Source organism: Castor canadensis, chromosome 7, assembly GCF_047511655.1.
Source record: "Castor canadensis chromosome 7, mCasCan1.hap1v2, whole genome shotgun sequence".
NCBI lineage: Eukaryota > Metazoa > Chordata > Mammalia > Rodentia > Castoridae > Castor > Castor canadensis.
The window spans coordinates 42441846-42454167 of NC_133392.1; the positions used below are offsets into that span (position 1 = coordinate 42441846).

Genomic DNA, 12322 nt, shown 5'->3' on the forward strand with positions numbered 1-12322 from the left:
TCTCTGCATTAAGGGCAACAAATGCTAGCTAGTTTTTTAGGTGTCTTACCTATCCTCACCCCTCCCTTGTGTGCTCTCGCTTTTATCATGTGCTCATAGTCCAATCCCCTTGTTGTGTTTGCCCTTGATCTAATGTCCACATATGAGGGAGAACATACGATTTTTGGTCTTTTGAGCCAGGCTAACCTCACTCAGAATGATGTTCTCCAATTCCATCCATAATAGGAAAATCTTAAACTTGAAGAAGTATCTAAACTACTAGGACTGAAATAGTCAAAGTGATAAATGAGTATTTTTTAAATAAATCAGGCACTCTAAAAAGAGCTGCAAAGTGTACAAAATATGGAGGCTTTCATATCAATACTTTGTTCTAGAAACCCTGAGTTTTAATTAATCTGTATGTATAAGTTTGCTACTGGCAGATGTGCGTTCCACATTAAATTATGTGATCAAAATGATGAAATGGAATTATCAAGCATCTGCATTCATTCATGTGTTTTTAGTTTTAAATGAACTGACATTAGATCATTATTGTCTTCATTATTTCACATGTCCATCCAAAAGTATCAGTAGAGTGTTCAAATTATAACTGACTAAAGTACATTTTAGCACCTAGATGGACTTATTAAAAATTGCAGACTGTTTGAAAATGACCTCGTACTGGCAAAGCTTATGGATTTTCACCATAGAAATGATTAACAAATAATTGAATAATGGGGAAATTTTAGTGTGGACAGAATTAATATTATATTAATTACCACATAAACTAAAGTAAGTGTCTTCTTTATTTTCTTTAAGATAGTAATAAAATAACATTGATTTCCAGGTGTTCTTCTCTATGGGCCACCAGGCTGTGGCAAAACACTGATTGCCAAGGCTACAGCCAAAGAAGCAGGCTGTCGATTTATTAACCTCCAGCCCTCAACACTGACTGACAAGTGGTATGGAGAGTCACAGAAACTGGCTGCTGCTGTTTTCTCCCTAGCCATAAAGCTCCAGCCTTCCATCATCTTTATAGATGAAATAGGTATGCTGTGTTTTCTGTGTGAGCATTTAAAAACCCATCTTAAAAGTGCTGTTTAGATAAAACCAGATTTAATTTTTAACATGTTTTGGTCCTACAGTAAAACAAAAGACATAACCAGCATCCTAATATGCTGTGTATAATTCCATATTGTAGAATAAGCTAGTCTGTTCATTCCCTTACTTGATAGATAAGCTTTTCTGTCATTTCTTTCTTCCAAATAGTGATACATGAATATACATGTTTTTTCTTGCTTATGTGTTTATCTAGTTTAGATCCCTACAAGTTGTGTTTTGTTTGTCTTTTTTTCTTTTCTGTTTTGGCGGCATAGGGGTTTGAACTCATAGCCTCACGCTTGCTAGGCAGGCACTCTACCACTCAAGGTACGCCTCCAGCCTGCCACAGCTCTTTCATCAAGTTCTCTATCCTGTCTCATTAATTCTCAGATCTAGTGCTTTACTTTCTACATTTGACATCCTTGAAATTGAAATAACATAATTTAATCGTGATTATTTTTCTTTTAATATCGTAGTTTAGTTGATAGCATTTTAAATTTCTTGTTGGTACATAAAATAATGATGCAACTTAAAAACCACTCAAACGTTGATTATGTTATAAAAAGCAATTCCAACTTTACAAGTTTTATTTGATTCTTTAAAAAAAAAAACTTGTCTTTTTTTCCACTGTGACTTGCTTTTTGTTAGAATTCTAATCCCTTTTATGTCTTGAAAATTTTAAACATACTATGCTTATGTAGTCCAACAGTTTCAGGTTTTTGTATTTTAAGCAGTCATCTTGTCAAATCTATTTATGAGAGTAGAGATAATTAAGAAAAGTTAAAGTAGACAGGTTGGTGAGTTTACAAAAATGTATCTTTTAAAAACAGCCAAGCACAGTGGTTCACACCTATAATCCTAGCTAATTATGAGGTAGAGATTAGAAGGATCATGTTTTGAGGTAAATCCCAGCAAAAAGTTAGACCCCCATCTCAACAAAAGATGCTGGGTGTGGTGGTACAGACCCATTATCCCAGCAAGGTGGGAAGTATAAGTAGGAAGATCTTGGTCTAGGCTGGGGAGATGGGGAGATAAAGGAGAATGTTGGAAGGGTGAATTCAGCTATGATATATTTGATATAGTGTAAGAACTTTTGTAAATGCCACAATGTACCCCTACCCAGCACAACAATAAAAATTTTAAAAAATATATCCAAAGCAAAAAGGGCTGTGGGCATGCCTCAAGAGCACATTCCTAGCAAGCATGAGGACCTGAGTTCAAACCTCAGTACTACCACCAAAATAAAACAGATTAAGTGACTGTATTTTCCATGTCCAGATTAGACCAGATGGATTGGTCTGATTGATGAGTAATGGGGCAGATTGTATAAAACTGCAACTACATGAGAACATCCAGGATATATATCATGGTAATGTGTTCTTGCTAGAATTACTTAAAAAAATTTTTTTTTGAAGCTTGGACCTAATATAAGGCATATTTATATCATTTGCATATATAATTGGCTGTCTTTGAGTAATGCCAGTGATTTTTAGGGGAAAAGAAAGCGTTTGGAATGAGGACTGTGCTAGAAAATACAAGATATATTTTTATTATCTTATTTTCATTCTTAGGATATAGCATCTTTCAGTCTTTTTGTGTTCTAAAGCAACATGTTAGGAACAATAAAAGGATCATGTTTTTCCTGTTTTATAAAACATTTCATGGGCTGGGTGCTATGGCTCATGTCTGTAATCCCAGTTATTTGGGAGGTAGAGATTTGGAGGATCAAAGTTTGAGACCAGCCTAGGCAAAAAGTTAGCAAGAGCCCCATCTCAACAAATAAACTGGTTATTGTGGTACATGGCTATAATCCCAACTATGAGGAAGCATAGGTAGAAGGATTGTGGTCTGAGGCCACAGCATGCAAAAAGTGCAGGGCCTTACCTGAAAAATAACTTAAAGCAAAATAGCTGGAGACGTGACTCAGGAGGTAGAATGCTTGCCTAGTAAGTGCAAGGCCCTGAGTTCAAACCTTAGTACTACCAAAAAAAAAAAAATGCGTTTCATGATCATTGTAGATAATTGGGAAGACAGAAAATAGTTTTTTAAAAAGAATGTTAAAATTGTCTAAAGACAAAAGAACATTCTTGAGACATAACCAAAGTCCCCAGCATTTTGTTAAAACTTCCCTGAAGGCTTTTTATTGTGTATACATACATACAGATGTATGCTAACATGTGTACTTTAAATTCTTTTTTGGTCTGTGTTTTCTCACTGTTTTTTTTGTTATCACCAGGAAAGTGTGAGGAAAAGGCACATGATGCCGTAACTAGAACACATGACAGCTTAGGGTTCAGATAACCTGGAAAGGTAGGGCAGAGCACACAGACTTTCCTTTAACATTCTACTTGACCCTTTTGAGCCTCCTAATACCAAATCCTTTATTTCTCCTCTGTGTATTGAAATTAATATAGTTTTCGGGGAAAAAAAACCAAACATTGTGAGTTGTGTTTTAATTTGCTCAATAGTTTACCTACCAGGATTAGTATAACAGTGTAATATCTGAAAAGGCATAGGTAACCCCTCTTTCTTCCTTCCTTGTAATCTTTCATAAAGCTACCAGCTTTTAATTAAATGATTTAAATTCTATAAAGAGTAAATAATTCATTACTAGTTTATAAGGTTAAGGACTTTTTCGTTTTAGACTCTTTTCTACGGAACCGTTCAAGTTCCGACCATGAAGCTACTGCCATGATGAAAGCTCAGTTTATGAGTCTCTGGGATGGACTGGATACTGATCACAGCTGCCAGGTATTTGAGCAAGATCTTCCCTAGACTTGTGTATGTGTGAGGGGGTGGGGATGAATGGAGTGGCTCAAGTGGTCCCTGGGTTCAAACTTAGTGGGCTACTTATACTTTTGTACAAAAGTTTTTCAGAATTTTTATACTTATTATTAAGTGCTGAGGATTCAAATCAATATGGTTTTTAAATTTTTCATCCATTTTGGTGATTGCCATCAGGTTCAGATGGAAGAGTCCACACTCACTGCGTAGTTACAATTCTGTGACTCTGAACCCCAAGTACTTACTGGAGACCATTGTATCTGTTTGCCTTTCATCCTGATTCCATCAATAGTTGTAACCAAAAATAATGCTATATCATTTGATCTGACTCAAAGAGGAGAAAATGTAAAGTAAAATTAAAATGGACACCAGACTTGAAAAATTCTCTCTCAAATAGAAACAACTAGGTCTTAAACATAATCCTAACTTTGCTTATACTACAAACATAAGCGGAGCTGAACTTAAGTCATTTCTCAGAAATGCTAACCTTAGTCAGTCATAGGGAACCACATGTGATGGTGGAACTGAGAGTTTTCTAACAGGGTAATCAAAGAAAAGAAAATGTTAGCAGGGTGTCGTGGCTACTTGGGAGGCTGAGACTGAAGGGTCATAATTTTAAGGCCAACCTGAGCAACATGGAGAGATCGCACCTAAAAGCAAAAAACAAGAAGCTTTCTAACTAGAACCAGTCAGATCATTTTGTTTCCACATTTCCTCCATAAATAACTTGCCTATTACAGATCTGTCAGAATGCTGAACCTCTCAGTCTGATGTTCCCCAGCTCATGAATTGCTTTTTCCTCAATTAGTTCTTAAAAAACAAATGACAAAAATTTAGTTAAAAGATCTCAATTGGCTTCATTTCCACTTCTAGAACTGGGTAAAATCTTATTTCATAAAAAATGGGCCAGGTGTGGTAGTGCATACCTGTTACCTCAGCACTTAAGAGGCTGAGGAAGGAGAATCTCAAGTTCAAGGCCAGTTTGGACTATATAGCAAGACTGTCTTAAAAAAACTAAGAGCTAGGGGCGTAGCTCAGTGGAGTGTTTGCCTAGCATGCTCAAGGCACTGGGTTTAATCCCTAGCACTGCCAAAAACCAACCAACAAAAACCAGTAAGTAAAATTTCACCTTTTTGAGGGCTTCATGTTTAATAAAATGCTAATAGATTGCTTAAGTGCGTGAAACAGGTGCACTAGAAGAGAGAAAACCGAGTAAAGCCTCTCCTTGAAATATTCAGAACCACTGTGCCAAAGAAGAAGTAACTAGTGTCTCTGGTCCTTCTATAACTTTAAATTCTTTCCCTTCTCCTGGGCTCTTACTTTTCATGACTCCTTACAGACTTCACTCTTAGTTCTTCTGGACCTTATCTTACTTTCATTTTGCCATGTATTGTAATGGCTGAAACTTACTTTCTCATGTCTTGTTACACATGCTTTCCTTTATTATGTAAGGCAGCCTTTTCTCCTAGGCTTTGTCTCTCAGGTAAAAAGTCTAATAAGCTCCTTAGCTGTGCTCTCCAAAAGAAATCCAGCTTGCTTTCTTAGTTTTTCTCCTTGGATTCTCACTTTTACCAAACTGACCTCTGAATAGTCTGTACTTTCTTGCCAGTTGTTTTTATAGTTGATTCGGCATGTTTGTTTTTTCTGTCATGCTGCTGAAATTGGAAGTCTTAGCACCATTTTTCCATTTTTTTCATGAATTCATCTACTTACATTAGGTGGAAAAGTTAATGTTCTTTTGAGTGAACTTTAGTAGACATTTACTATTTTGTTATCTGTTTTTGCCATTTTAAAAAATGCAATATACTTAGAACCACATCTTTCCTCCCTTCTTTTTCTGTTGCTGGGTAGTGGACCCAAGGCCTCATTTGTACTAGGAAAGTATTCTATGAAAGAGCTACACTCCCAGCTCGATAATAAATCAACTGTATTTCTTTAGCTACTATTTCTTCTCTGTTCCCCATGTTTTCCCACTTCTGAAATGCCAGTTGGATATATGAAGGACCTCATATTCTGTGCCTTTTTTTTTTTTTGTGGCACTGGGATTTGAACTCAGGGCCTCACTCTTGCTAGGCAGGTGCTTTACCATGGTTTAAGCCATTCTACCAGTCCTTTTTTGGGTTGGGTATTTTCAAGATAGGGTCTGTTGAACTATTTGCCTGGGGTAGCTTCAAACCTTATCCTCCTGATACCTGCCTCTGAGTAGCTAGGATTATAGGCATGAGCCACCAACACCCAGCTTATTCTGTGCCTTTTAACTTTCATATTTTCTGTCTCTTTGTACTACCTTCTGGGTAATTTCTTTACCTCTTTTTTTTAAGTTTGATAATTGTACGTTCAATTTGAACTCTTCTATAAATGGAAGCATTGAACTTATTTCAAATATTAAATTTTTTACTTGTAGATATTCTTTTAGATGTTTTTCAGTAATCTAGGCTCGTTTTGATGGCTTCTTGTTGGTTATTCATGCTTCTAGTTAAATTAGGAAACCAGAGCCAAAATTTGTAATTACTTGTTCCTGTATAGAGGGAATACTATCTATTAAAAGGGAAGACTGGTATCTACATCAGAATGGTTGTGACGAATCAGTCTGAGTAACATGCTTGTAAAGGTACCTGGCTTATATTTACTTCCTAAAGATTGCTAGGTACTTCTTTGATTCTTCATTTACTCCTTTAAATATATTAATGTACTATAAATAGTCTGTATGTAATGATTCTTATATGTAACTTTTTGAATGTAATTCTGTCATTTGTTTGAGGTTATAGTATGGGGTTTGTTTTTGTTTGTTTGTTTTATTGATTTAGTGGGAAACTTACTTGGTAGAACTCTGTGTATGAGTTCTTTGGAACCTATGTTGAAGGTTTGTTGATCTAAGGAAATTTTGTTATTTGCCTCCTGTTAGATTTTATTTTTCAATACAAAACAGGTCAATTCCGCTCCAAGATCCATTCATGTTAGCTGGTTCCAAGTTTTAAATCTCAAGTTTTTATTTTATTTATTTATTTATTTATTTGTTGGTGTGTGTGTGTGTGTGTGTGTGTGTGTGTGTCTTGTTCTCTATCCAAGAATGTTTCTACTCAATGGGTTTTCAAACATTTCACCACTTTTCTCCATGTTTAGTACTTCATGAGTTCTAACTTTATGTAGAGTGATCTCATCAGACTCGCTGACCTGAAAAGCGTCTAGTGTACACTGCTTTTCCTAGCATCTGTACACATCCTGTGGTATGTAGTCAGCTTCTATCCTGTTTGTGTCTCTTGTGTGTAGGGTTTACTGCTGACCTTAGCCTGATTCCTTTACTTTTTGGAGGCTTCTAGATTAATTTATTTGAGATTTTTCATTGTTTATTTTTTTAATATTTTGTTGCCAAAGGGCTTAAAGTTCTCTTGAGTAACCATGTTACCATAAATCAGAATTAATTTTCTTCTCCAGAAGAAAATTAAGCCACATGTTCTCCTTTTTTACCACCTTTGTGAGAGTATATTATTATTTAAGGAAAATAGCCTTCAGCTTTATTTAATGATTAGAGAAGAAAGCACACATAAATTTAGATAACATCAACAGAAGCATTTTCGATTAATAATTGGTACCAAAATATGTTTAGGATTTATCAATGGGAGTATTTTCCAGGTTTCCCAAAACTATTTTTTCTAAGCAATGATAGTTAAAGCACTTAGTCCATGTGAGATAAAATGTTTTAAAATTTTACCTTATCGGAGTACATTGTCCCACTCTTTCAAGCAGACAGCAGGGAGTCAGTTGGATGGGGTATACTCCAGAACCACTTCATCCTGAGTGCCTTAAGCTCTGGTGGTTCTGAGATTATAGCTTAAAACTGAGATTACAGATCCATAATCCTTACTACACTAATAGCAGTTGCTATTTTCATTATGATGTGTTTTGATTTGAGGAGGGAAATAAAGGATATTGCTTTTATTTTTTTATTGTGTGTTGAGGGGTTAAAATTGCTATTAATAATTTTGAATAAAAGTTTTAGACACATTCTAGTTTTGTATGAACAAATTAGCTTTTCTTAAAATTATCTATCACTGTAGATGGAGCCCAGTACCATAGATAGTTTTCTTATGTGTATATAATCACAAAGAAAAATAGTGAGTGACTCGAACCCATAACTGCTGCTTGAAACCTTAGTGACCGATGACATGCTCTTCCTCTTGAGAGATGTGTGACATAAGAGATAGTAGTGTTTTTAGGGTATTTTCCACAAAATTAAAGTTCTGAAGCATAAAATTAGATGTGATTATTTTAAATGTGAAGTAATAAAATATCTCCATATTTTGTTTTAAAGGGTTTAAAAAATTTATATTAGCATATATTAGATGTATAGTGGATTTCATTGTGTTATTTCCATATATGCTTATACTGTACCTTGGTTAGGTTCACCCCCATCATCATTCTCCCTCATCCTCCTTCCTCTTCTTGGAGCAGTTTCAACAGGTTTCATTGAAGCATATAAAGTACACCAGCCATATTTACCTTTCTTCTTCTCCGTCACCCTCCCCCTTCATTAGTATCCATTCCTTAACAGGACCTGTTTTACATTCTTGTCCTTCATTTTTTTAAGTGTATATTTATTGTTCAAAGAGGTTTCACTGTGGTATTTCATCAATGAGTATATTGTACTTTAATCAGATTAACTCCATCTATTGATCTCTCTTACCCATCCCCCCTTACCCTATTATTCAGCAACTTTCAGTATGTTTTGTTATGTCTTCTTCCTACACAGATGCAATGTATTTCAGTATTATTGCTAGGCAGGTGCTCTACCACTTAGCCACTATGTCAGCCTTATGCCACATTTTCTTAATCCATTTATCAGTTGTAGGACTATTTCCGTAACTTGGCTGTCGTGAATAGTGCTGCAGTAAACATGGGCATGCTGATGTCTGTCATATCCTAATATACATTCCTTCAGATTTGTGCCCAGGAGTGGTATCACTGGGTCATATGGTAGTTCTATTTTTAGTTGTTTGAGGAGCCTCCATTCTGCGTTCCATAGTAGTTCTACTGGTTTACATTACCATCAGTGTATGAGGGTTCCTTTTTCCCCACATCCTCACCAACATTTGTTGTTGTTTGTGTTGTTGGTGATAGCCATTCTGACTGGAGTGAGGTGAGATCTTAATATTGTTTTTATTTGCATTTCCTTTATGGTCAGGGATGTTGAGCATTTGTACTTCTTCCTTTGAAAATTATCTATTCACTTCATTTGCTCATTTGTTCATTGGGTTGTTGATTCTTTGGTAGTTTAGTTTTTTGAGCTTCCTGTATATTTTGGTTATTAGTCCCTTATCACATGTATAGCTGGCAAAGATTTTCTCCCATTCTGTAAGCTGTCTCTTCAGTCTAGTAACTGTTTCCTTTGCTATACAGAAGCTTTCTAGTTTGATGCTGTCCCATTTGTTAGTCTTTTCTCTTATTTTTTGAGCTATTGGAGTTCTGTTCAGTAAGTTAATGTCTGTGTTGGTATGTTCCAGTGTTTTCCCTATTCTTCTGCAATAATTTCCATGTTCAGATCTTATATTGAGAACTTTGATCCCCTTAAAATGATACTAGTACAGGGTGTGAGAGACAGGGATTTAGTTTCAGTCTTCTATATGTGGATATCCATTTTTCCCAGCACCATTTGTCTTTTCTCCAATGTATGTCTTGGGCTTCTTTATTGAAAATGAAATGGCTGTAGCTGTTTGGATTTGTCTCTGGGTCTTTGTTCTATTCCATTGTCTTATGTCTGTTTTTGTGTTGGTACCATGCTGTTTTTATTGCTGTGACTCTGTAGTATATAGTTTGAAGTCAGGTATGGTGATACCTCCAGAGTTGTTCTTTTTGCCCAGAATTGCTTTGGCTATTTCTGGTCTTTTATGCTTTCATAAGAACTTTGGGATTAATTTTTCTATCTGTGAAGAATGTCATTGGAATTTTCACAGGAGATTGCATTGAACATACAGACAACTTTTGGCAATATATCCATTTTCAGAATGTTGACTCTGCCAATTCATGAGCATGGGAGATCTTTCTGTCTTCATTGATTTTTTTCTTTAGTGATTCATAGGCTACTATAAATGGAATTGTTTTCATATATTCTTTCTTAGTTTGTTCATTATTAGTGTATAGAAATGCTATGATTTTCTATGTTGATTTATATCCTGCTACCTTGCTATAGCTGTTGATGGTGTCTAGAAGCTTCTGAGTAGAGTTTTTTGGGTCTTTAAGGTATAGGATCATGTCGTCTGCAAATAGGGATATTTTGACAGTTTCTTTACCTATTTGTATTCCTTTTATCCCTTCTTCTTGCCTAATTGCTCTGGCTAGGAATTCCAGTACTATGTTGAATAGGAGTGGAGATAGTGGGCATCCTTGTCCTGTTCCTGATTTTAGAGGGAATGGTTTTAGTTTTTCACTGTTAAGTATAATGCTGGCTGTAGGTTTGTCATACATAGCTTTTATAATGTTGAGGCACTTTCCTTCTATTCCTAGTTTTCTTAGAGCTTTTATCATGAAATGGTAGTGAATCTTATCAAAGGCTTTTTCTGCATCTATTGAGTTGATCAAGTGGTTTTTGTCTTTGCTTCTGTTAATGTGGTTTATTACATTTATTGATTTTTGTGCGTTGAACCACCCCTGCATTCTTAGAATGACCCCTACTTGGTCGTGGTGAATGATCTTTTTGATGTGTTGTTGAATTCAGTTTGCCGAATTGAGGATTTTTGCATCAATGTTCATTAAGGAGATTGGCCTATAGTTCTCCTTTTTGGAGGTGTCTTTGCCTGGTTTTGGGATAAGTGTAATACTGGCTTCATAAAATGTGTTAGGCAGTTTTCCTTCCCTTTCTGTTTCATGGAACAATTTAAGGCAGGTTGGCATTAGTTCTTCTTTAAAGGTCTGATAGAATTCAGCAGAGAATCCATCAGGTCCTGGACTTTTCTTTTTAGGGAGACTCTTGATTGCTGCTTCAATTTCATTTTGTGTTATAGATCTATTCAGGTGATTAATGTCCTCTTGGTTCAGTTTTGGATGATCATAAGTATCTAGAAATCTGTCCATTTCTTCAAGATTTTCAAATTTATTTGAATATAGGTATTTGTTGTTATCTCCCCATTTGCATTTGTTTGGGTTTTTTCTCTCCTCATTTTAGTCAGGTTTGCCAGGGGTCTGTCGATCTTACTTACTTTTTCAAAGAACTAACTTTTTGTTTCATTAATACTTTGTATGGTTTTTTTGGTTTCTATTTCATTGATTTCAGCTCGTATTTTTATTATTTCTCTCCTATTTGTTTTGGGATTTACTCGTTCTTGTTTTTCTAGGAGTTTGAGATGTATCATTAGGTCATTGATTTGAGATCTTGCTGTCTTTTTAATATATGCACTCATGGCTATAAACTTTCCTCTCAGGACTGCCTTTGCTGTGTCCCATAGGTTCCAGTAGGTTGTGTTTTCATTTTCATTGACTTCCAGGAACCTTTTAATTTCCTCTTTTATTTCATCAATGACCCATTATTCATTAAGCAATGAGTTATTCAGTTTCCAGCTGTTTGCATGTTTTTTGTCTTTATTTTCGTTGTTGAGTTCTAGTTTTATTGCATTGTGATCAGATAGAATGCATGGTATAATTTCTATTTTCTTATATTTGCTGAGGCTTGCTTTGTGCCCTAGGATGTGAACTAATTTGGAGAAGGTTCCGTGGGCTGCTGAGAAGAATGTATATTGTGTAGAAGTTGGATGAAATGTTCTGTAGACATCAAGTAGGTCCATTTGATCTATGGTATGTTTTAAATCTAGGATTTGTTTATTGATTTTTTGTTTGGATGACCTATCTATTGATGATAGTAGGGTGTTTAAGTCTCCCACAACCACTGTGTTGGAGTCAATATATGCTTTTAGGTCCTTCAGGGTGTGTTTGATGAAATTGGGTGCGTTGACATTGGGTACATATAGGTTGATAATTGTCATTTCTTTTTGGTGGTCATTTCTATAAAACTCTCATTGATTACTTGCAGGATTTCTTCTTTCAGGGTGTTCTTATTGGCTTCATTGGGTTCTTTCGTATAGTTTATCTTTGTTTTGTTGGAGTCTGGATCTGGATATCTGTTTTCTTCATTTCCCTCTGGTTCCTGTACTGATTTATTATTGGGGGGAAAGTGCTTTCCCTCTTTTTTCTGTCTTCCCATCATTGCCCTTGCTATTGTTACTGTCCCTGTACTGTGTGTAATTCAGTATAGTCTAGCTTGTAATAATAACAATGGTGATATCTAGAATAGAAGGGTGAGAGGAGAGGGAAAGCAAAGAAGGTAAAGAAAAAGGGAAAAAAACAAAACAAACAAAAACCCACACAAATAAACAAAAAAAAAAAACAGAGCTAAAGAAATAAACAGGGAGAGGTAGTATAGTAATCAACGGTAAGCTAACCAGGCATTAGAGAGACAGAGAGAGGATAA

General features: G+C 35.5%; 1 protein-coding gene across 3 annotated transcripts in view; it reads left to right on the forward strand.

Moving 5' to 3' along the window:
- Atad1 (ATPase family AAA domain containing 1) overlaps window positions 1-12322 on the forward strand; it is a 48420-nt gene that overhangs the window by 25086 nt on the left and 11012 nt on the right. For 2 of the 3 annotated variants that reach the window (XM_074078836.1, XM_074078837.1), the window contains exons 5-6: window positions 827-1027; window positions 3725-3831. In XM_074078836.1, the coding sequence (XP_073934937.1) occupies window positions 827-1027; window positions 3725-3831 (308 nt within the window). The remainder of the gene's footprint in view (window positions 1-826; window positions 1028-3724; window positions 3832-12322) is intronic. The other variant, XM_020156715.2, reaches the window with a different exon arrangement.